Below are 26,914 nucleotides of genomic sequence, written 5' to 3'. Positions count from 1 at the left end.
TGGGATGGTATGGACATGTGATGAGACGAAATGAAAATGAGGTTGGTAAGAGAGTGTTAACTATGAATGTGGAAGGATATAGAGGAAGAGGTAGACCTAAGAAGAAATTGATAGATTGTGTGAAAGACGATATGGGTAAGAGGGGAGTGAGCGAAGAAATGGTATATGATAGAAGAGTATGGAAGGAGAAAACATGCTGCGCCGACCCCAGGTGACTGGGAGAAGGGCAGGATAATGATGATGAATGATGACTTAACTGTACAGACAGCAAAAACAATGAGCGCGCTATTTCCCAAAACGGTAGCACTAAAGTAGAGAATTAAAATCATGTTCGAAAACTTCATGGCCTAAAGGATAAGTCATCCAGTGTTTTTTTTTTGTCCTACCTATGCTGATAGCCTTGAGAGGCTATTTCAGCTTCACCCTAACATGTAGGTGAAGCACACGGAACTCAAATCGAAAGTGTTGCTAACACTGGCCCTAGCAAGAGCAGTGCTTCGCAGAATCTACCACTGGATAGGAAATGCAACCCACTGAGAAGATCCGACGAGAAACTCAGTGGGCTGTGTATGGGTGTATGTGTGTGTATGGGCTTATTTACTCGTAGAGCCCTTCGTTGCAAGTGACGGGTTCGGCGAGGACGGTGACTGGTGCTTGAGGTACCTAAAAGCACCTTTAATGGATCGGGAGGATCCGAAATGACGTGTAACCGGTGTACTTGAGTAATGCGACTATGCCAGTATTCAAATCTCGTAGCAGGTACCAACTTTTTTATTTATCGAGTTTCGGTGTCTAGGTATGTCGCATGGACCGGACATAGCAGTGCTGTGCTCTGCATTACCGTCGGACGTGGTGTTCGGAAAGGATCGTCCTTGGCACTTTGTTCTGGAACTTCAGGTCCACATCTGGCCCCACACGTAGTGACGTATGGCACGATTCCAACCCGTGGTAGATGTAGAAGCAGTCCTCTGGCTGGGGCATGATGAGCTGGGGCTTCATGAGCTCGCCTACCCGTCCAGTGAAATCAGAATAGCCCCTCAAGACTATGGATAGGATGCTAAATACGTTAACGGGTAGAAGAATATAAAATTACTAATTCCAGCATCAAGTCACAAGATGGTCTCCATTAACGTTATCTAAGCCCTGAACTTTCCACAAAAACGAATACAAAAATAATGCATTCATCTACACTATTCGTAGACACTATTCGTCACGCAACAGTATGCGCGGGGGTATCCGGGAGTGCGCCGATACTACTACTTATTCGCGGCGTTGGCGGGGCTGAGGACCCGTAGAGCTAGGAACTGTCCAATGGCCAGGACAATTGCGCTGGTAAACCAATTTCTGTCCGAAATCCAGGATGCTGACGTGTTTGCCGATAATTGGGGAATACTTTTTACCAAAATAATGTTATTTTTAGCGTAATAATAGTACTTGATAAATTTAATAATGTTTTTTTTTGTGTTAACGAGTCAGACGTTTTGGTGCTAACTGTAAACCTGACTTTGTATTGAATAGAATAAATAAATAAATAAAATAAAATCTGTCTTACGAACAATAAATTCAATTATTTCGTTCTTTATCTTTTAACGATCAGAAGAAATTTTGGTATGTTATACCTTGTACATTTTCCTTTGGTTTGGTATGTTGTTGTTTGGTATCGGTACAATCACGAAAGACATAAAACTAAATGAATGTATTAAAAGGTTCGTTGATTGTGGAGCTTCACACGATGTATACGAACAAAAGTAATTTCCGGCACGCGGCTTGTTCACAATCGCTCGTTCCAATTTAAAGTGGTTTTGCGAATTACAGTCGAATCTAATTAATACTTTTATTACCTTGATCAGTATCCATCATGCGGTGGTAGGACCTCTTGTGAGTCCGCGCGGGTGGGTACTACCGCCCTGCCTATTTCTGCCGTGAAGCAATAATGCGTTTCGGTTTGAAGGGTGAGATAGCCGTTGTAACTATACTTAGACCTTAGAACACGTTTACGTTGTAGATGTCTATGGGCTTCAGTAACCACTTAACACCAGGTGGGCTGTGAGCTCGTCCACCCAACTAAGCAATAAATAAAAAAAAAATTGCGGAATTTTTCTATTTAATTTCCATAAATTGCAAGACGTCCGATTAAGCGCACCGCCCCGCCTATTTCTGCCGCGAAACAGTAATGCGCTTCGATTTGAAGGAATGAACAGCTTTATTATGCAGTTTGGAGTATTTTCTTCGTTTTACGCGAGTCGAAGATACAACTAAAACTGCTTTTATAGTTTAATATCGCGTTTTTCATTGTCATTGTATTATTTTCGAAGTTTCAAGTGATTTTATAGTTTTTTCTGGTTCTGGACGACTTGCGGAAACCAAAGAAAACAATACTTGGTAAGCATAAAAAAGAGAGAGGTTGCTATATTTTTTTTGTGTACCGTAGCTTAGGGGGCTATTGCAGCTACGCCCGGACGTGTAGGTGAGCTCACGGGCTCAACCTGAGAGAATTTGCTAACACTAGAGCAGTGCTTCGCAGAATCTACCATCGGATCGGAATCGCGATTCACTAATCAAATCCGGCGAGAAACTCAGAGTGTTGTAAGTTGTAGCGGTAGCTATCATACAACACAAGATGACAGATGCGTGATTCACGCTTACGACATTTACAAAATAAGGTTGTATAGTGTAGGCATAGGTACAAGTTCCGAACTATAACGTTCGGGCCGTCGTTCTATCCATCAATATCGACTGCTCAATGCAAGATCTTTACTTTGTCGTTAAATATTCCAAAAATTACTAAGAAAAATAAAAAAGTCATTCAAAAATAACAAAATGAATCATCTAACGTAAATAAATGCTAATAAAGTTGGTCTCGCAGATAAATTTCTAAAATATTCGTCATAAAAATATAATACATCACTATTTGACTGCTAATTCTGAAAAAAATAAAATAATAATACATTTATTGTTAATTCAGAAAAATTTAAATATTTTCAAAATTGACGTCCAACTGAGTCGATAGAAAAAAGTTTCTAGCAGGTGATCGCGAAGTATCTCAAAAACGCCTGCAAAAAGATATCGGCATTTGGTACCGTTTTTCACTGTTACGCCTTTTTCCGTCTAGATCCTCAAACAAAACGTGCGGCAAGGAACGCTCAAACGATGTTTCTATACACGATGTACCTAATCTATAAAACGTCACAGACACAGGTACATCTGAATACGTCCAAAATCCGTATACAAGTGCACCCGGTTGACAGGCTTAGAGTGACATTGGTAATGGCACCAGCAAATGGTCTGTTCTGGGGGCTTCCTTGTGTGAGCGTCAATAAAATTCGATCATCCTTAAAGCAAGCCAAATAGAATAGAATGTTGTAGGTCGCGGCCCCTTCCAGAGCGCTAAAACGGATGCGGGTCAATGGCCTTAACTCTTTATTGGTATTAAACAGCTTAGTAGCTGCTTCCTGGATTGAAAAACAAAGTAGGAAAAGGGATAGGGATGTTATATCTATTGTCGCTTTAGCATTAATTAAATATTTTGGTATTAGAACAAATCGGAAGAAATGTCTTTGTTGATTGAATGATAAGAGAGGTACATAGTAAATAATTACTTAGGTACTTTTTTAAAGTAAAAGTAAGGTTTTTTGTTCTAGAATTTAACATTCAAGAATCGTTTTTAACTCGCCATTTCTAGTATTTAACACTCAACAATCGTTTTTAGGTGGCCATGAATACCTACCAATCGTTTTTAATATAATTATTTAGCTATAGATATTAAGAAGAGCTATAGAAATATTTTTGTCACATTTCGAAAACGATCGACAGGGTATTTTGAATCTTATATTTTTTTATTGTGACTTCATTCGAAGCCAAATTAAGCTATAAACAAACCATCCCTAATATTTAATGCCAATTCCGTAACTCGGCGGCGCGGCGTGCCCCATTTTTACCGTGAAATTGGAATTTTCAATCTTGCCACCCGAACTCTTCCAGGAAATCGCTAGAAGTTCTGAAGTAAACAGATACAGTCGAATTGATAACCAACCTCATTTCATTTGAATTTGTAAAATAATCTTTATTCAAACTTGAATCTTAAGTCTTAAGTTAGAGATCGGCTTTTACCTTGTGACCTGCGGCTCTGAGTGATCGCTTAAAACATCTTCCGAATCCAATTAATAAACAGGTGAAAAACATTGGGTGATGCCGTCGATAATTTTAAAGTAAGCAGGCCGATACGGGCCCGGCACGCGTCCGACACGCGTCCGGCTCTATACCCGGTTATTGTGAACGACTCCCGGTTATCGGTTATTAACTTGACGGTCCAATGGGCACTGTTTACGTTAATGTCTTGTTATTAACACTTTATCGAGCTGTACCTGTGGGAAAAAAACGTTTACGATCCGACTCGACGGGTTCGCTTGGTATTAAATGGTTACCGGAGTTATGACGTCGAAGTGTTTATTTATTTATTTATTTAGACACACCAACAGCAATACCCACAAAACATTCAAGCTTAAAATCAACTTGTATAAAATTAAGTACTGGTATGTAGGCCAGCCAAAAGAATGGAGAAACAAAGCCAAGGATAGGGAAGAGTGGAGCAAGCTGGAGGAGGCCTATACCCGAATGGGGTTTCAAACACAAGTTTATATTTAATTTTGTAATTTTTATTTGATAAGGTGTTTTTTTCTTTTTTTTCTTTCTTTTTTTTTGGAAATAAAATGGGCTTATTATTATTATTATGTAAGCCAGTTACAGGCATGTACAGCAATCTCTTATAACGCACTATGACATGTTACAGAAATTTTACAAACAGCGGAAAAATAGGTTAAATTTAAATGTTAAGAGTACGACATAAAAAAATATTGAAAAAAACAGGAAAACAAGAGTTAACTACTTAACATTTTCTCATCAATTATAAACAAACTTGGATACTAGTTTGTTTTTGAGACCAGGACCCGTGTCGTTAAAAATGTCGATGCCGTCAATTAATGCACATATTTGGTTATATTCACTACAAATTTTTAATAAAGGGGAATATTTAAGGAGGTTAGTATAAGGTGTGTTAGTTCTCTAGTCGTAGAAATAGGCAGGATGGTGGTCGAATACCCTTGCCAGTAAATGTCGGCAGCAATAGCTGTAGGTATGCCCTCTTTGCATCATTCTCAATGGCGGAGGTCGTGGCCTCTCTGAACAAATTTCACATGGACTATCTATCCTCAGTGCCAGCTCAGCCTATCTTCGGCTGCGTGGATGCTGATCTAATCAGGAAATGTTACTCATTCTCATGTGAATGCTTTGCTCCGATAACGGATGGTGAGATGTTACAAAAGACATGACGGAATTTTTTCAATATTCCATCAGAATTTTCCTCAGAAAATCACCTCACAACTCTCAACCCACAGAGTATCTCACCGGATCTTCTCAGTGGGTCGCGATTCCGATCCGGCGGAAAACACTGCGAAGCACCGTTATTGTTAGGACCAGTGTTAGATAACTCTTTCAGGTTGAGTCCGTGAGCTCATCTACCAGTCCAAACGTGGCTGGCCCTTAATAAATAACCTTCAGGCTACCAACGAATAGGCAGGGGAAAAAGCAATTGTATTAAAACGAAGCATATAGTTCAATATTTTCTATAAAGAAAATGTATATCTAAGCTGAAACTTATGAAGCAACAAGAAAAGGTTCTTTTTCAAACACATAACCTACTTAGACTTCTGTAAAACCGTTCACAAGTTTATCGTATATTTTTTTATATTATTTTTCTTGTTGTTGTAAACAGGTGAGCGTAAAGCCCATCAGAAGGTGAATTTCCCTCGCTCGTGGACGTCAGCAATGCTAGGGGCAGAGCCAAGCCGCTGCCTAGTGCCATGTTGTCTCCATAAGCCTCATATTGGAGAGACACACCATAGCGCTCAGGAAGCATCGAAGCTAATAACACATCGTTTTGGATCCTCTCGATCCATTAACGGTGCTTTTAGGTAGGTACCACAAACACCGGTCACCGTCCTCGTCGAACCCGTCGGACTCTAGGGTTCGACGAGAAAATTAAGCCTCAAACACAGCCCACTGAGTTTCTCGCCTTATCTTCGCAGTGGGTCGCGTTTCCGATCCGAAGGTAGATTTAGCGAAGCAAGCAAGGGCTAATATAAGCCAATTCGCCAGACTTGGCCCTGTGAGCTCGCCTACACGTTCGGCAAAACTGGTATAACCCTACCCTACTGGTATAAGGCTACCAGCATATGTAGGCAAAAGACAATAATAAAAAAAGGCGGAAAGGCGGCAAGCCAGATGGTACTTGACAAAAAAGATCTCTGAAACCGATGGCGAATGAACGCAGTGGTTCTACGATAGTACGTAGGAAACTCAGGAGCGGTCAAATTTTCAATTAAAATCTTCATTGAACGCCCTAATTCATTTGAGCGCCGCAATAATTAGCACGGGCCGTATTAATCACAGACACGGCTATTTACAAAGCCTACGCATCACATACTGATATGATTGTTGTACATAAAACTACATGGGAGAATCAAAATCGATGTGTACGGAGCCTCCCGGCTGGAGAAGACCGTCGCGATTTAAATTATTCATCGAATAGAACCGAGAATCTATATCTATCTTGCTGTCTCGCGTCATTGCCGCATAAGACCTTCCCCTTTCCTCGTTCTAAAGGATACATTGCGCTTTCGTCCGCCACATAGTTGTCCCGGTTTAGCTTTATAGGATTGTGTGTTGTTGTCTCGTTCGCTCTCATTAGGTTAGTAAGCGAGGCATGTTTGCTCGACGTTTGCCAGTCGCATTTTGTGTGTGCACGCACAGAGTAAGCTGTGGTTCAGAGATTGCGTTTTTAAAAAATTGGGTTCCATTTTTAGTAAATTTTGGTGGCTGTCAAAGCATATGACAGAGCGTTTAAAAAGAATTTATACCTGACCCGAATCTGGTACTTTTGTTTGGAGTGGTGGATCTGGTACTTAAGATATTATGCCTGGACTAAATGTAAATGGATTTTCGGGAATGACGCTTCGAGGGTTTTTTGCATTCTAACCAAACGGTGGAAGTGGACATCATCACTACCACAGCACAGACAAACCGCTGCCCACTTTCTAAGTCCTGGTAGTCTTTACGGAGTTGACTAATTTTTTAATACATAAATACTAATTCTTTACTCATTAAAAAAACTAATTTAAACCCTAAATCTAATCCGTTCATATGTTATAACAGATTTAAAATCCAATAAGTAATATCTTAAATTATAGGTAAATAGTTTTTCTTTCACATAAGTCATAGACGACGATAACCTATACCTATAAAATTACCCTATACCCATACCCATAAAATACCCATAAAATTATGCAATGATACAATGACAATTTAGGGGCATTTTAATGATTTACAATAATAATTAACGTCTAAGCTATTCATTTTAAATAATAACATTCAAAATATACATATTTTAGAAAATTTACGTAATGATATTAAACAAGCAGATATGAGTAAACCCATCTCCCTGTCGCCAGTTCGTCATTAATTGAGATTTCAAAGCAAGTGGCGCCGTCTAGCGGAGAGGGTGTCAATCACAGGAGAGCACTCGACCGTGATACGCTTACAAAAACCATCCATTACATTTGTGTAACGATTAGTTTATTTATTTCTAAGACTCGAATTCATTTCTTGTACAAGTTGAATGATAATAGGCCTGTTACTTTAAGGCCCTAAAATTGACCTTATTAAGATAGGCATTTATAGTTCGCCGGTAGGCCGACACTATGTAGCATATCTATCTTCTATCTATATATATAAAAATGAATTGCTGTTCGTTAGTCTCGCTAAAACTCGAGAACGGCTGGACTGATTTAGCTAATTTTGGTCTTGAATTATTTTTGGAAGTCCAGAGAAGGTTTAAAATGTAGATAAATATGAAAATGCTGGGAATTAAATAAAAATAACAATTTTGTTTTTCCTTTGATATGTCCCGCGTCGTACGGATTCCTTTTATTTATTTTAAGTTTATTTTATACAAAAGTTTAGGTCTTTTATTTATCGATTGAGGCACTACGAAGTCTTCCGGGTCGGGTAGTAAGTGAATTAAAATCATAGCGTTCCTATTCGATGTAATGTAGACATGATCGCAAAATATAATTGGAGTCGCTCTTGAAAGCGTTCCCTTTGCCTGGTCCTATCGAAGCGTTATGCACAACACTCGACTGAGACGTCAAAGGATCCCGCTGCGTATCAAAATCGAAGTCGAATAATGAAGAATCCTATACTTCAGTTCTGTATATTCAGTCTATGGATATTACAGTTAGTATTCCTGGCCGCTTTCAACCGACCACTCGTTTAGATTCAGTTGAGGTTGAGGTGTTTGAAAGGCCCGTCAGAAGCCAACGCCTCCCGGATATAATGCTGTTTTTTTTATCCTACCTATGCCGATAGCCTTGAGAGGCTATTTCAGCTTGTCCTTGACGTGTAGTTGAGCTCACGGGGCTCTAACCGGGAGTGTTGCTTACACTGGCCCTAGGGACGTTAAATACTCTCCACAAGCCTCGTTTGAAGAAGGATATGTCATAGCGCTCGGGAAACACCTTGGAGGGGAGCTCATTCCAAAGCCGGATGGTACGTGGCAAAAAAGAACTCTGGAAATGCAATGAACGCCGTGCCTCCAAGTAGAATGGTGCCGGGCGGTGCGATAGTAAAAACGAGAAAATACAATGAACCGAAGCCCAGTTTTCATTAAAATTTTCTTTTTCTTTACAACTTCCCACTCACCCTCCCAGGGGAATATCCATTACAAAACGTAAGCAAGACAAAAAAAAAACATCCGTTTATTCTAACCCGTGTTTATTGTAATCAAAAGAATGCATAATGAAGTATCGCGGTACCGGCGTCATTTGCATGAAGTCTTAACACGGAACGTGGAGAGGAATTACACTCTCTCTTTCATGTCTTTTTAATCGTTTTTAAAAATACATTTGGAGTATTTTACTTGGTGACATGTTTTTAAATTTAATTTCAAACGTGAGCAGAAAAAATGCTCCTACTACTCCTTCTTCAATCTATCGCTCATTGCTGAGCATAGTGATGCACCCGTCTGTGACCGTTTTTTGTGATTTGTAGCCACTTATATCAGTCAGTGGCACGCCAATGGATCATCTTCCATTCACTTTACCCAGCACTAAGAGTCTCTCCAGGTTGTCAGAGGGTTTTCTTGCTATATGATCAAAATGCCGGAGCACTCTATATAGGCTGACCGGTCGACTTTTTCCCCCTCTACCTTGCAACTACCATTTCCATATATCTCCTAGTCACATGCACCTCCTCTCTACGCATTACAACATGTCCATAGCACGCTAACCGTCCGCTCTTTAATTTCTCAATCACTACTACTTTCACACTTCTTCTAATATACTTATTCCTTATCTTGTCCATTCTTGTCACTCCCACACATCCATCTCAACGTTCGCATCTCAACGTTCATACAAATGCGGCAGAGAAAGAAATTACAACGAAATTACATCCCACAAAATAACTTTCACGACAAAAACCCTTAAAATCATTGTATTTAATTTTTATGAATACACAAAATATTATTTTAATAACCTAAAAGTACCTAAATGTTATTATCCGCAACACGCTTCGTCAGATTACAGAAATAGAGTTATCAGCAACATGCTTCGTCAAAAAGTACAATACTTAATTTCAGCTACAGGCGTCGTCATAAGTATATAACATATAGGTCCACGCTAATAGCAATGCGAAGGTAGGCATCGGCTAGTCAAACAACCCTTAAAATGTTTGGACATGTGAAGAACTAGAAGTGATTGATGGATAGCCTCTGGTCAACTTTTAGCTCGTTAAGGACGCAAGCGTTCGTCCGGAAAGATTTCCAAGGGATGCTCAACATGCGCCGCCAGCACCACATCTCAAGCGCGTCTATGCGTCGTCTGTCAGACTCTTTTAAGGTCCAGGTCTAGGCGCCATACAAAAAGATTAGGAAAACGAGCGTAAATAATGTTAGAAAAAATTCTAATCGAAGCATAAATACCTGTAGTTTCAGTTAGTAGATTTTTCGTGTACCGCATTTAAACTCAAAGGCGTACCGCATAGATAGGTCAATTGATTTAAAATTGTAATACACTGCGTGCTATGCAAACATAATTTTGGATATATTTTCAAATGTGGTTTTACTGATATCAGTCAGTTATAATTTCTCAGTCCTGACATCGAATAAAGTTTTCAAACCGAAAAGACGTAGAGGAAGGGAACGGAGTAAAAGAGATCGATGGATAAGTTTGTCCCTTTCTAAGCTACTTTTGGTCATTTGATTATTAAGAGTCGCTGAAAAAGGTCGTTCTAGGTCCATTTTTGAATTAAATTCGAAATCCGAAAATTTCAAAATGGGTCTCTAGAATTCTAAAAGTGCGATATTATGTATTATATTTCGTGAATCATCAATATTTAAAACGGACATTTCATTGCTGCTTTTCCATGCTTAATAAGTATATTATATATAGCTGCACCGCGGTATCCTCGATTTGGAAACAAACATGATTTTATTGGTTTCACTGAAGCTATTAACATTCAAAAACCCAAAATAAACATTAATTGTTTACCAAGGCACGACTGTCACAACACAAACACCGGTTTTTAATCGGAATAGAAAAAAATACGTATATTTCCCAAGTTCATCCTCAAGCAATCGAATTAAAATAATGGCACCCTTGTCTCCATACCGACACACAGCGTAAGAAGTCAATTCAATTAAGTAAATCCTTTAATAAGCAAATAGGGTGAGGTGAGGCGGGTCCGCGCGTCGAGATCAAAGCGTTCTCGATGGCCCTCTCTGCCCCTCGTCACGGACCTGATAATAAAAAGAACTACTTGAAATGCGTCACATTTACTCGAGTTTCAGCCACTGATTTTCTTTCTTTTAAAGTACCTACACAATATGGCAAATTCAATGCTATAGCTCATCTGTTTGTATATATTTATAAATAAAAACACACATTAAAATCAAGATTGCTTTTCCAAAGTCAGCAATGGAACGCTGTTTCTTATGTCTTGTCTATTATTATTATTTTTAAAGTGATATACCTATAAACCTGAACTATAGCCATTTGATAACCACCGCCGGGCATAATAAGGTTCGATCGGCCCGCCGTTTTCATCCACGTCCGCTTTTATGAATTATACCTATGTATTTACGTGTAATTAACACTTTAATGAGTATTATAGTGAGGGGTAGATCTCAGGGGTATTTAAAACTATGGGTTAGTCACCAGTATCGAATTTCGAATTCTAATCTTTCTTTAACACAAACAATTTTCAATTTTAAACGATAATTACATTCAGACGCGGGCGCACGCTATTCACACTCAAAACGGAAGCGCCCGGAACATAGATTATACACTGTTAAAAAGATGGACATAGATACTAACTATGTACTTATAGCGAGCGGGCATACGGCTGCGAGAGTGACGTACCGGTCGGTTTGCTATAGTATTAATTAAATTAAACTTGAATCTCACAAAAAAGTAAGGCATATTTTAAATATTACATTATTAAAATTACTTTTACATTATTATTAAAATTACTTTTACGGTTTTTCTCGGTTTTTTATTGTCACTGTATTCTTTCCGACTTCTCGAATGGAGTAATGTACACCGAGATTAGACTGTAATTAGGTCTGTCTTAATTATGTAAATTACTTTTCGAAACTCAAAGAGAATTTAATAAAAAACGAATTTGTATCAATTATAGATCTTTTAGATATGTATTTTGTGTTTCAACGCTTTATTTATATATAACCTATATAAATTGTACCTATATAAATTTAAAATCGATACAACACATCTCCGTAACTGTCCGTCTGCAATACTTTAAATATCGGATTCTCATTTTACGATATAGATGTTCACTAAGAACATACTTTACGAAAAAACTTTCTAGCATATCATTTCATTTAGCATCGTATAATTGCAAAAGTTACCATGGTAACCGACAGCAGCTAAAAGTCGTCGTGGTCTAACGGATAAGACGTCCGGTGCATTCGCGTTAAGCGCGATGCACCAGTGTTCGAATCCCGCAGGCGGGTACCAATTTTTCTAATGAAATACGTACTCAACATATATTCACGATTGACTTCCACGGTGAAGGAATAACATCGTGTAATAAAAAGTGAAACCCGCAAAATTATAATTTGCGTAATTACTGGTGGTAGGACCTGTTGTGAGTCCGCGCGGGTAGGTACCACCGCCCTGTCTATTTCTGCCGTGAAGCAGTAATGCGTTTCGGTTTGAAGGGTGGGGCAGCCGTTGTAACTATACTGAGACCTTACAACTTATATCTCAAGGTGGGTGGCGCATTTACGTTGTAGATGTCTATGGGCTCCAGTAACCACTTAACACCAGGTGGGCTGTGAGCTCGTCCACACATCTAAGCAATAAAAAAAAAAAAAAAAAAAAAAAAAAAAGGTACCTACTTAGTGTCGATAGTACAGCTTATAGACTAGGAAATGACAAAAGCGATTCTTTATTCCAGAAAAATACGTCGCATATTTACTTAATAATAATAATATTTATTTAATAATACATATTTGTGAACAAAAAATTTATCGCTGCTAAAATAGCAGAGTACGTCTTATAGACTTATCGTGGCGATTTTTGGCATATCTGGTAAGTAGCTTCTGATTTAAAAATTAAATACATCTTTATTAAGCAATCATAAGACTAGTCAGATTAATTATTTATTAATACCTAATACTTAAATAAGATTTAGCTGATCAAATCGAATATAATAAGGTACGGATTTTTATTCGAATATCTAAGTACAAAATGTTGTTTAATCAATGAAATAGAAATTAATATGGCCGATATATTATTAGTGGTGGTAGGACCTCTTGTCAGTCCGCGCGGGTGGGTACCACCACCCTGCCTATTTTTGCCGTGAAGCAGTAATGCGTTTCAAACCAAATAATATCAAATCAAAAAAAAATTATTCAACATAAATGAAAGTACATACTTGTTGAACGTCAAAAGAACTACCGCCAATTCACAAGAACTAGCCTCCGTCCTGAGAAGAATTGGCAAGAAACTCAGCGGGCATGTCTTTTTTTTTTAACATTTAAAATTATTATTTGTTTATTTTTTAATATTAGATTTTTTTTAAATATGAATTTTTTACACTGAGTATTATAACGTAACAATTACTACAATATTGAAATGCCTGGAGCGAGCAACTCATTCCCACTTTGTGCAATCTTCTAGATAATCATTGACTTTATAGTAAGCTTTATTGCACAGATGTTCTTTAATAGTTTTCTTAAACCTATGTATATGTAGGTTCTGAACATCATGTGGGATTTTGTTGTACAGGCGCACAGACAAACACCCGAATGAATTTCGTATCTTATGTAACCTACTCATCGGCACAACAAGCTTGTGTTTGTTCCTAGTATTTCTATTATGTATGTCCGACTGTTTAGGAAACTCTTCAATATGTTTACGAACATACATCAAATTTTCGAAAATGTACTGGGATGGCATAGTGAGAACTTTAATTTCTTTAAATTTCTCCCTCAGGGATTCCCTTGACTGCATGTTATAAATAGCACGTATAGCTCTTTTCTGCAGAATAAATATCATTTCTACATCGGCCGTATTGCCCCATAGCAAAATGCCATAGGACATGACACTGTGGAAGTAACTAAAGTAAACTAAACGAGCCGTGTCCGCGTTTGTTAACATTCGGTTTGAAGGGTGGGGCAGCCGTTGTAATTATACTTGAGACCTTAGAACTGATATCTCAAACACCAGATGGGCTGTGAGCTCGTCCAGTCATCTAAGTAATAAAAAAAAATTACTACGACGGCATCCCCGTCATTTCGGATCCACCCGATCCACTAACAATGCTTTTAGGTACCCTAAGCACCGGTCATAGTTCTCGTCAATCTCGTCGCTTGCGACGAAGGGCTCGGCGAGTAAATTAACCAACAGACACAGCCCACCACAGATCATAGAAACACAGTATGATCTGGGCAGCCCACTGAGTTTCTCGCCGGATCTTCTCAGTGGGTCGCGTTTCCGATCCGGCGGTAGATTCTGCGAAGCACGGCACTTGCTAGGGTTCGTGTTAGCAACAACGTCAGGTTTGAACCCCGTGAGTTTACCTACTCACCCGGTGACGCTGATATGCTCTCGCAAAACCATCAGCTTAGGTAGGAAAAAAAAAGAGGGCATCCTTAGGTACCGAACTGCCCATCGCCAGCGGCGTGCGGCTCAATACAAAGACTACAAAGCATTCAGTTGATAAGACAATCTATCTTCTATCTTCTTCTTCTTCTGTATATAAAAAAATGAATTGCTGTTCGTTAGTCTCGTTAAAACTCGAGAACGGCTGAACCGATTTGCCTAATTTTGGTCTTGAATTATTTCTTCAAGTCCGGAGAAGGTTTAAAAGATTAGATAAATATGAAAATGGTCGGAATTAAATAAAAATAACAATTTTGTTTTTCCTTTGATGTGTCCACCGGATTCCTTTACACCGGACGGATTCCTTTTGTTTGTTTTAAGTTTATTTTATACAAAAGCTTAGGTATTTTATTTATCGATTGAGGCACTACGAAGTCTGCGGGTCTGCTAGTACCTAATACAATTTAATGTTTCCGAAGCGAAGGGAGGGCGGGTCGCCAGTATTCAATAAAATATAGGAAATACAAAATTACGTAGAAAATATAAAAAATTAAAAAATAAAAAGTTAGTTAAAAGGATTTTTGCAAGATTATTTTTTCACCAATATAATTAATATTATTATTAGAATTGTTTTATTTTTGTAAGGAAAATTTACTTATAATATTAAACTACATTTCCACACTGCATGTTATCTGTACCATTTTTTTTACATCTATGGCTATTACTGTATCTCAACACTAGACACTCGGATTAACGAGAAAATTCCATAAGAGAGAAAGAGAGGGGGAGAGAGAAAGAGAGGGGGAGAGAGAAAGAGAGGGGGAGAGAGAAAGAGAGGGGGAGAGAGAAAGAGAGGGAGTGAGAAAGAGAGAATCAGATTGCGGTCCGTTTCACTCTCACTTATCTACATTCAATTATTGTATAAAAAAACAAGCTTGGGATCGTAAAATAAACAACACACATCATTTTTTTTGTAATTTCTTTATTTTTTCACCATTTATCGTAAAACTTTCCTACGGCACACCGCGCGTCGCATTCGCGCCCTCTATATTCCGCCTTGTGTATGTCGAGCTATTCCTTCATCTATTTAGCTTACCGCACATTACAATATCACACCCCTTCACAATCATATCACCTCACCATATACGACGGCTCATTACGTAGCAAGTCTGTCTGTTTACGTAACTATCAATGCGATTGGTTCTATTAACTCGCTCTCTTACTTACCCAACAGGCTTGCCACGTTTACAAAAGAAACGTACATAATAGTGGAAAAAATCATGTTCTATATAATAATAATAATAATAATAAAAAAAACATATATAAAAATTGTTGGTTCAGTAGAAGGAATACAAACAAATCAATATATCCATCGTAAGTACGCTCAAGCACCAATTTTAACGCAGTTTCACTGCCATTCCTACCAAGATAATACTTTTTGGCTTTAAATTTAAAAGAGAACTTACTGGGCGAGGTCTCTCTTAAATTCAAGAACAAAATTCCGAATCCATCCCTAAAAAAAAAAAGAAGAAAAAAAAAAGAAGAAAAAAAAAAATTACCGGCTGCAAACGCAGCGTTCCGATTTCTAAACGTCAGAGTATTTCACAGACAATTTTGAAAAGAATATATCGAGGAGTGAAAAACTATTTGGTTTGCGCAACATTTTTCCAACTTTACAGCAGAGCCATTTAAAGTTTTATAATTTGGAAATAAATAACATAACAAAAAAAAAACTCCTTCAGCTATTTCAATGGAATAAAAATAATTGAGGTTCGATTACAAAACATCGAACTGTTGATGCTAATACCGAATAAAACGCACCTTTAATTACAATGATAAATGTCGCTTTTCTCGCCGGATCTTCTCAGTGGGTCGCGTTTCCGATCCGATGGTAGATTCTGGGAAGCACGGCTCTTGCTGGGGTTCGTGTTAGCAACGTGGTCAGGTTTGAGCTCCGTGAGCTCACCTACTAGTTAAGGTTACGCTGAAATAGCCTCTCAAGATTAGGGAGGGGAAAAAAGTGTCGCGTATTAAGCGAAATGTCGCTTAAACCAAATAGCTTTTCACACCTTGATATATATAGGTGAATAAATCAAAATCATGAAGACATTTTTCTTTTCAAATTCGATTAGGAGATCTGCCAATGTTCAGAACATTACCGATACCAACTAATTTATAAATAAAAAATAAATCGTTAAACCAACAAGTTTATACATACATATATAATACTAATACAATAATAAAACTAATAATATAGGAAGTAATACATCACACTATGCAATCTTTGGATACATTATCTTACGCGATGCTCTTGTTACGTATTTCTCGAAAACACATATATCTCCTCGCTAATTACAAAATTACTTTTATCGTAATATACATGAGGTTTTCTACTGAAAATTACGTAATAAGAACACCAATCAGCCAGGAGCCAATAATTTGACTTCAAAACAAAAACTGTTCAAGTCAAACGATTGACGGCTGCTGCACACCGAAACCAGTCTCAAAAATTCAATCGAACCGTGTCATACACGAATAGAGAAATTTAAAAATCATTATAAAATTGCCAAATCATATTTTATCCTCATCACATGAGCCTTCTCAGTCCCACTGTTCCCCACGCAACACGATATCAATTTACCGATCCATCTCCCGCATATTGGGTGCCAATAATATTTAAATGGGTACCCCAGATCGGCGAAGCTCGCGTCAATCCAAAAAAAAAAAAAACAATACGCAATCACATCCCTCTCCCTCTTCATACACAACACCCAATATGCCTTCTCCTTCTAATCCTAACAACCACGTTTATATTGCATTTTTTTTTAAACTTAGATTTCCTTCGCAGTACTCGCCTTTAATTGGGTCGCCGAAGCCAAGTTGCGCTTCCACGCAGACACGTAAAAGCTCAATCCGGCTACAGCGGTCAAGTGCAAACCTATCTAGATATCCCCCTGTCGCTCGGTACACTACAGAACACAGTTTGTATCCATCATCCCTGCCCTAAGGAAACAATTACATGGTGGTGGCCATAATATCTAAAACGCTCGATGTAAAAATCAAAAATTGATGTAGTGCTATTTTTTATTATCGGACAAGTCGAGAAAATAGTTCGGGAGTCATTAATTATAACAAAAATACCGATCACTTTGCATATGTAAGAGTCTTTTAACAGAGTGAATTATTTGAACAACACCTAGCCACCGCGTTTCAATACCATACGTTATTTAGGACACAATATTACGAAACTTTTAAACTAGGAAATCATTATCCATTATCATATCATAAAACTACAATCGATTGGCAGTATTTTTCGCCTCCATCTTCGCTCTGATATTAGCTTGCTATCACACGTGACGTGATTCAGCCCACACTTCATCAAGAAGCGATAGCATCGAACGATACGGTAGCTCACTTATCTTACTCCCCTAAAACTTCAGACAAGCTAGAAAACTTAACTCGCCGAAGTTTACAGGGTTACGCTTATCTCTTACAAAAACCATAATCAAGATGATTCATTCTTATCCTAAACACACAAACTGACCACAACAATACATCGTATTGATCAAATGAAAAAATCGTCTGATCAATTCGAATCAGTGTTTTGATCGATCGAATTGTGTGAAGCCCTTTATAATACATACAAGTCGTTACCAACACGGACATTATGTAAATAATACATAATTTTTAAATTAATAGCGAAAAAACGACAACGAAATCACACATATAATTCAACACATTGGCAACACTAGCGATGACGATGTTGCCAACGTGCAACATAGGCATAGAGAAACGTGTTATGGCACGTCATAATCATTTTAACCGATTTTCGAAAAAAAAACTGATATTTTGAATTTTAAATGAAAATATATACAACCCCCTGCCAGCTTCCCGATTCTCGTATAACTCCTATGCCTAATATCAACACCTATCACCTCGCATGTGATCCCATCAACCGCTTACTCTACAAAGCCCGTAGTGTGTTCGTACCTTAAAACTAGATGGCGTTATCAAGGATTACGTAGAAAATGTTTACGAATACAGACACACTACTGAAGCTCATATACCTGTCATCCAATCGACCTATCTCACGACAATTAGCTCCATTTTCGACTGTTTTAAGGATATTTTTTTTTGTGGAATCACATCAGTCGTGAGATAAGTTGTCATCAATGTACCGAGGATCGAAACTCTCCCGGCATTTCATACCATTGATGCTTTTCTACTACCGAATGTTACTGTACGATCAACCGCCAAATAAAAAACTAATCTTTCACAAAAATTAATTAACACAATTTTTTTTTTTTTACTTCATAAACCGTCGTTCATTGTGTCCAATCATTATTTTCGCGCTATTTCCTTTTCAAAGTATATTTATTTATTTCAGGTACTGTGGTATTGCTTATTTGTATTTTTTTTTATTGTTACGAAAATTTCGATTCTTATATATCTGTTGGCGGCTAATTGGTGAGTCATTAATTAATGGATCGGTTTTTAAAATATTCATAAAAACAATAACAGTAGATTTGAGTTTTTTTCTTTCTATTGCAGTGTCATAAGGAAAAGCTTTATAAACAATAAAATGGTGTTTGTTATATTATGTAATAAGGTCGTAATAAAACATGACGTACGCAATCGACGCTTTTGCATTTACTACAAAGGAAAAATTCTAGTAAAAAGTTTTTAATGATTTTTTTCTTTCTTTTCTTAATTCGTAAATGATTTAGGTGTACTGACGGATACAAAAGTATTTACCAGGGGCTATGGCTAATTCCGAGCGTTTCGGTGTTCCTCCTCAAAGTGGAGGGGGCAACCCCGATCTATGTCAGATGTTAATGTCAGTTGACAGCAAGTACAAAAGCGTCATCCGTCCGTGGTGCGAGGGACGCCGCGGCGGCTGAGACCCGCTACACCCACGCAACACATCAAACATAACGTACAGATAAATTATCTTTTTAGCAAAACATCGTTTAATATCAGAAATATAATTTAAACTAACGTATTCTATTATAACTCTGATCCGTTTTATATTATTTATTAGATTTACTTTTAGTTTTGCTCGGTTGTGATCCTTCAATATTCTCGATCTATTTAACACGTTTAAAAATTTGTAATTAAGATAAAGGGGCGACGCGGTTGGCAACGTCGTACACATACTACATACACGTTTTTGTAAAACATTCATTATAAAAATAAACCATAAACAACAAGGTCATCAATGTATAATGTAGAAAGTGCGATGCGAGTTGACGTCGTTGTGGATGATACAATGTGTCGTTACGGAAAAATAAAAAAAAACAATAAACACAAGGCAGCATGTTAACGACGTTGCAAAGCGTGTAATGAATATATTTATAATATAATTGACTATCATTTCATACCGCACACGCAACAGTCTGTCTTAACAACGGAAATCGGTGTGCTTAGTGCGAGTTTCTTAACGGTCTCGATAGCGTAAAAGTTAACTCGTATTTGTATGGAACGGGATCGTTTTCGTACCTTTGCCGCTAGGGGCGCTGTTCCAACTGCATACCAAATTGGCTCAACATTCACGCTATCGAGAAAGTTAAGAAACTCGCACTAAGCACACTGGACGTACGAACATAACAAACATTTTGTTTTTAATTAACTCATGTAATGTAATTTCATGACGCAATTTCTTAGTGGAATTTTTTTTAAAACATGAATAGTTATTAGAAAGGAGAGCTTTAGTCCGTTAAAGAATTACATTTATTGTGTTTTGTTCTCCGACGTATGATGAGTACGTGTTTAAGATGACGACGATTGGCGAGAGACGCCGCGCATTTCGTCTTCTCGCATTAAAACTGTATAATCTCAAAACTTACTAATTTTAAAGGTTTAACATGTGATATTTTTAATATTAATCATCTTTGCAATATTTATTTTTTACCAGTTACATTATCTGTCTTTTAAAGTAAGTTATAATTATGTATTAATTTTGTTAATAGTAGTCAAGACATGGGTAAATTAAAAAAAAAAAACTAAACTACGCTTTTTTGACCGTATTTATGAGAAAAATACTGGTGATATGAAATGATTCCGCATATTAACTCAATTTCGAATATTTTTAGAAAATGCACTCTTTTAATGCGAAAAGATGACTTCATTAGTACCAGCTCTCGGCTATTATGGAACGCCGCGGCCCGATTGCTTCATGTAAGATAAAAAAAAAAGCAAATTCACACGTAAAATCTCCGAAATAAACCAAGTAATGATATCAAAGTCAAACCCACGGTTTGTTCGATAGGATCGATCGAAATGCGGGTCCAACTGAACAGTCCCATTCTGAAAATATTCACTTCATCTAATTAACAAACACCAATGCCAATCTATATCCGTCGTCGAAATCGATGCGATAACTTCATTTAATAAAATAGAAACTATTCTTTATTATTATTATAGGTATTTCAATATTATTTATATTCCTCAATTAATATAGAATCTATTTTATTTCACTGCTAACTTTTATTGCTCTCAACATATGGATATAATATATTTCTCTCTCTTTCATCTAAATATAAACTCTGTAGTTCTTAAATGTCTATGGAACTAAAATTACAGTTTGTACCATGATTTTGTCGTTTTTTTTTAAACTTAAGTCCCTAATCGCGGGGAGAAAAACGAATGAGTAACTTTCGACTTTTGTTAAATTCCGGTAGTGTTAATAGAAATTGCCAAAAGAGTGCAGCTTGTATTTAGTGAAAGTTCAAAAAGATTTGTGATCAGTTGGGATATAATTTGAATTGCATATGAATCATTCTTCTCTCCGCGAGCCGTCAGTTATCATTTCGAGCATTTCGGAACACCAGACTAAATGTTCACACGGTCGACCCTCCCGCCTACACCCACAGAATAACGCGCAAGGAACAAGCTAGTAGTAGGTCAGGGAATGAACCGAAACCGCATTACGATATCTATAGGAATAACGTTTCTGCACGCTCAGATACCATCATCTAGCAATCGTGATTCCGGTCAACTCCCGTTATGTAAAAATTAAAACTATCCTAACTTACATAGAATGACGCGCCGCCCCTTTCGTTTCAAATATATTTCTATACATTTATGCTTAAGGAAAAGTGACTTTCATATAATATCTTTTTTTTTCTTTTTTCTTTTTACTATTTCATATCTTTTTCGGACGTCACCAACATGTTTACGGTCTCAGAGACAAATGTACTGTAAATTAACCTATACGACTAATACAACATCCAGTTATAGATGATTCGCGAAGTAATCTAAAGTCTTCCAACTATTAATCCATTACTATGAATCTTATGGGGAGTGAAAACTCATCTACTCTTTTTAATCGATAACCAAAATGCGCTTCTACAGACCTTTGGGGACATAACGTTTAAATTTTCTTAAACGAGGTCCGTAAAATTACGCTTATAACTATTTCCTAATCACATAAACGCGTTTTGCTGGAAGCTGGACTAAAAAGAAAAAAATCTTGCTTACGGAATATGATTTTAAAAATTATTTTATAAGTGAAAGAGATGAATAATTAAATTCGAAGTTTCCTATTTTAAATCTATTTCAACATGATTATTTTAACAAAGCAGTAGTGACAGATTGCGACACATTCTTGGAAAGCAAAATAACTAAGTCGATGTAATAACCGAGATCACTTCAATTCAAGAAATTTGAAAAAAAAAAGAAGTTTATTTAATACACACATAATCAGTTAATACATCGACTCCAAAAAGCTAAAATAACGCCACCATAACGCAAAAAACACGAAAGAGCTTACCATTAAAAGTTGTTCTACAAAGTCGTCGGCGTATACGACGAAATCATCGAGACAGACAAAAATGATTTAAAACGCACTATGTACAGTTTCAACTGATTTTCGTAATTAAATGCTACAATATAGATATATAATCACTACACTATAAAAAATGTCAACCTAAAATAAACAAAAGTCATTTACGATTCTTAAATACACTTTAAACATCAATACAGAGGAATTTGATGAAAACCCTTAATGATGTCGAACGTCAAAAATAAAAATGATACCATTTGGTACCCCGTTTTATAGATGTATAATTGATTCTCTATTTAGCACATATTGCGGATCTCAGATGTTAGGAGGGATAGAATTATGTACTTCTCACGATCGTATGTCTACTCATCTGGGAATTCGATTTTTTTCTAATGTTAGGCCATATAATGTCGTTAATTAAAAACACGCGTTAAAAACGGTAAAGCTACAAAAAAGGCAATGCGAAAAAGCTAAAACAAATAAAGAGTGATATTTACGGGGCTCATATAGCGATAGTCGCGATTAAAAATAAATACACTGTAAACAATAGCAGTAAAATGCATAAATACACAGTGGAAGGCACGTCTGACGCCTGATGTAGTGCTGAACTTAAGCTAATGCGTCCTGCGCACTTATATATTCGTACATATATACAAAACACACGCGCACACATACATTTTGTCCTTGTGATGGATTTCATGGTACGTTATTATTTTGTGAGAGTGAAGTTGTAAGGCTCATTGTTAAAGTCGAAAATCATCTGACTAGTCCGTTCACAGCTCATCATTTCAATTTAAATACAAGCTTAAAGAAGATTCCAAAACCTATAATTTTTCAAGTGATTGAAAAATGAGTTGATTATATGAGCCATATGCATTTTTTTTTAATTAAGCTTGTAATTTGAAATTCTAGAGGTATTTAAATTAAAATCCATCTCAAAGCATTAACACAGGGTGCTTACACAACCAAACTTATCCTACCCTTTGGTTCGGCCGCGAGCGGCGCGGTATTTACCACACTTTTAGGCGGACTTAAATTTTGATTGTCTTTTTAAAGACATAGGCTTAGAAATGTTCTACCTAAAACCCATTAATGTACGTTTAATACCTAGGTTTTTTTTTAAATAATTAATTATTGCTTTGAAACTCCCAAAAAAAAAACTTCCTACAATTTAAGGCTGCACGCATAGTTTTAAAAACTTACAAAACCTTCATTCCAACAGCCAATAATTATATCTTCATACGCCGCGGCCGTAACCAAAACAAACTTTTTAAATCCATCGGATTGTACCTTCCTACAAGTATATCACAGCGGCTCGTCACCTATCTAATTGATTCGAGAACTACCACTTCAACTTGACCTCTAAAAACTTCCATGAAGCTATTATTACGTAGAGGTCTTGTTTTTTGGTATTAACATTCCCTGTAAACACCCGGTGCTTTATTATGAAGGATATCGTTCCGTGACGTCCAATTTTGGTTTTGAATCTTCCAAATGTTTTAAGACATTTTTACCGTAATTTTAGTCGATTTAAATTCTATGGCAACAAAGAATTAACTGACAAAATGTCAATACGTCGCGGAATGTCCCGGCTCACACCCGTGCCTTTCATGTCTCAAGTGTAAACAGGCAAAAAAAACTATAATTAAATAACTCTTATAAAAAAAAACACGTACGCCTAAAACTAGATAAGTGGCATTGTTTTTTTTATTATGTTTCATACGACGAAGCCAGGATTTGTAACCGAATCAAAATCCCGACCAGATTATGTTACCTTAATATTAAAAAAAAAATTATGACTTAATCTGGAATTTTAATTCCTCTATGTCATCATTTCGTTTCACTTCGACTTCAGAGAAAACTGCCATTGTCATCTTGACCACAGATATCCACACAAACTGGATAAATTTCAAGGGTCATATTGGCGATCGTTTGACTGCAAATGAAGAAAAATTTACGCGCAACCCTACCTTTCGGCGTTGCTTGTTCCTTTGAAGCCAGATCGAAGACACTAAGTGTCTGAAAACTTAAGTGACAATTAAAAAATATAGTGATTTAAAAAATAAAGCTCAAAGCTGTCTATAGTTAATTTTTCTCACAAAAAAGTATTACATTCTCTCAGAGAGACGATTTATAATATATTTTTCCCAAAAAGACCAAAAATATCATAATTATACATATCACATGAACAACTCCATGTCGTTCACAAGATATAAAATTAATTTTAGCAAAATTTTGTAAATTCTTCAAACTTCTCAAGTTCAAGATTGGCAACAATGACAAGAATTGAAAAAATTTTTTTGTTCATCTAAAAAAAAAAAAATTGAGTTAGTTTAAAAGGTACACATTTTTGTTATTCTTCAAACCGACAATTTGTGTGAAGCCATTTTTTATATTTTAGTGTTGCAAGCATTTTAAAATAATTTTTTTATTGACTGCACACACACACGTACCAACTACACAGGCGACGACATGTCCAATTGTTTGTCACGATAAGATTAGAAAATTAATTTTCTTAAAAGTCATATTAAATTTTTTATCGAATTTTGAATTTAGTATACTTTTTTTAATATACTAAAACTAGAGTTTTTGGAACTATTCGTTGCGTCAAAGAAAAAATTGTTTTTAAATTAGAATAATTTTAAAGAACACCAATTTTATCGCAAACAATCAATATCATTGAGCACTATTACGACCGCCTTTAAAATCGATTCATTCGATACCAAGTATTGTAAGGCTTGCATAGTTTCCTTGCAAAATTAACTTTTAACTTATCGACATTAAGCATACAATCGAATAACGGTACGAGCGATTAGTGAAAATACCGCACGAGCATTAAAAAATCAGAATAATGAAAATATATATATATATAGATATTAATAATCCTTAGTCGTTTCAAGAGATATGCTATTTAAAAGGAAGCTTAGTGAGTTTTCAAGAAAGTCAAATAGTTTTACAGACAAGTAAATTGCATATATGTATAGATATATAAAATGCTCGTGCGCCATCTATCGTTAGTTTGTATCTTTTTGTTGTGCTCCAGATTTAGTAACAGAGAATCCCTCCTTTTGGCGTTTCAGTTAAGTCATGATCAATTCTCTGGATAAGGTCGAGGCGATGAGTAGGAGATCGGATTGCCCGCCCATCAAATCCGATTAGGTACGTTGCAAGAGAATGTGTCCTGAAAGGAAAACGTATACAAATATATTTAAATGTACGACGACTTCCGAAGATTCCGTTACATATACATATCGAAGGATGAAAGGCTTGGATTTGGTTTAGGCGACATTTTTTGTTATTTTACAAGAGATCAATATAAAAAAGTTAATAAAAAATATCATGAAAAAAAAACTTATTCAGCTATTTAAATGGAGTAAGCTTAATGAAAGTTCAATTAGAAAAAACATCGAAAAAAAAACAACAAAAACAAGCGAGAAAAAAAAACCACACATCACGTGGGTCCGATCAATGCACCTCTATAGTGTATTACTTTTTCGGGATACGTTTACTTACTATGTCGGAGGAAGAGGGCGCTGGCTGCGAGGGACCGCCCCGGACACCGGAACCACCAGGTATAGGTCCGCTCTGGAATACACCAGTATAAACTGTAAACGTGCTGGTAGGACCTCTTGTGAGTCCGCAGGGGTAGGTACCACCACCCTGCCTATTTCGAAAGGTGGGGCAGCCGTAGTTAAAATTGAGACCTTAGAACTTATGTCTCAAAGTGTGTGGCGGCATTTACGTTGTAGATGTCCGTGGCCCAGTAACCACTTAAAATCAGGTGGGCCGTGAGCTCGTCCACTCAACTAAGCAATAATAAAAAACGTGGTCGTCACACTCGATCCAGGATCTAGAAGCTATAAAGAAAGTGTCAAACAATAAAATAAATTGTAGTATCTTTGTCCTGTTTTTACTCCTATAGTTGAACCATTGTACTGAGACCTCATATCGGCATCAGAATATCTGCCGAACAATATGCTTAGTGCGAGCTTTTTAACGTTCTCGATAGCGTAAAAGTTAACTCACATTAGGCATTAACATACCGTTATGACTGTCGGTACTTGAACCATTGTACTATAGTTCACTTGCGGAGTAAATAAAAATAATAATAATGGTTAGTTCGAAGTAAGTATCAGTTGAATGAAATATTTTAAATGTATTCAACTGATAATTATTTTTAATAACTTAATCTTTTTTTATTTGATTTGTTTCGGTAATTTTAAGTAGGTTTCAATGATACTATGTACACACACATATGGACTTGTAGTTGTTGTCTAAAATAAAATAAATCATTCATTCATTAATTTTTTTTTATTGCTTAGATGGGTGGACGAGCTCACAGCCCACCTGGTGTTAAGTGGTTACTGGAGCCCATAGACATTCACAACGTAAATGCGCCACCCACCTTGAGATATAAGTTCTAAGGTCTCAAGTATAGTTACATTTGTATGGACTTGGAACGTTTGCCGCTAGGGGCGCTGTTCCAAATGCATACAAATTTCAGTTAACTTTTACGCTATCGAAAACGTTAAAAGACACTGTCAAGCAGCTGTCGATGGAATTGACCAACGAACCTGATGGTTTTCGGCGTTCTGTTGGTGAGCGCGGCACATCTTGTCGCAGTAATCGGCCAGGATGTCCCTGAAGCGGGTCCAACACTTCTCCGGCACGGTGATGGCGGTGCGGAAGTTACTCTTCACCTGAACGTTAAGCGAGCTCTGTACTCATTTTATTACGGTGCAAGGCCCACTATCGAATACGCATAAAGCGTCCAGTGTGCTTAGTGCGAGTCTCTTAACGTTCTCGATAGCGTAAAAGTTAACCCAATTTTGTATGCAGTTGGAACAGCTCCCCTAGAGCGGCTAACGTACGCAAACCAGCCCATTCCATACAAATATGAGTTAACTTTTACGTTATCGAGAACGTTAAAAAACTCGCACTAAGCACACAGAACCTT

General features: G+C 36.9%; 1 protein-coding gene and 1 long non-coding RNA gene across 5 annotated transcripts in view; one reads left to right on the top strand and one right to left on the bottom strand.

Annotated features, from left to right (window-relative positions):
* The window catches only part of LOC134201545 (uncharacterized), a 358,050-nt gene extending 334,961 nt beyond the window's left edge, over positions 1–23,089 (top strand). Inside the window, exon 2 of the long non-coding RNA XR_009976893.1 lies at positions 20,032–23,089. This is a non-coding gene — a long non-coding RNA (uncharacterized LOC134201545). The remainder of the gene's footprint in view (positions 1–20,031) is intronic.
* A 981-nt stretch (positions 23,090–24,070) lies between these two features.
* The window catches only part of LOC101735314 (transcriptional activator protein Pur-alpha), a 34,045-nt gene continuing 31,201 nt past the window's right edge, over positions 24,071–26,914 (bottom strand). For 2 of the 4 annotated variants that reach the window (XM_062676591.1, XM_062676593.1), the window contains 3 exons: positions 26,532–26,651; positions 25,471–25,542; positions 24,071–25,138 (listed from right to left, as the gene is read on the bottom strand). In XM_062676591.1, the coding sequence (XP_062532575.1) occupies positions 25,103–25,138; positions 25,471–25,542; positions 26,532–26,651 (228 nt within the window). In that variant the 3' untranslated portion in view covers positions 24,071–25,102. Of the gene's footprint in view, positions 25,139–25,470; positions 25,543–26,531; positions 26,658–26,914 lie in introns of all 4 variants that reach the window. The other 2 variants (XM_012697750.4, XM_062676592.1) reach the window with 1 other exon arrangement.

Source organism: Bombyx mori, chromosome 27, assembly GCF_030269925.1.
Source record: "Bombyx mori chromosome 27, ASM3026992v2".
In the NCBI taxonomy this organism is placed as follows: Eukaryota; Metazoa; Arthropoda; class Insecta; order Lepidoptera; family Bombycidae; genus Bombyx; species Bombyx mori.
The sequence above is the reverse complement of the archived record's forward strand: the minus strand, read 5'-3'. Positions and strand labels throughout refer to the sequence as shown.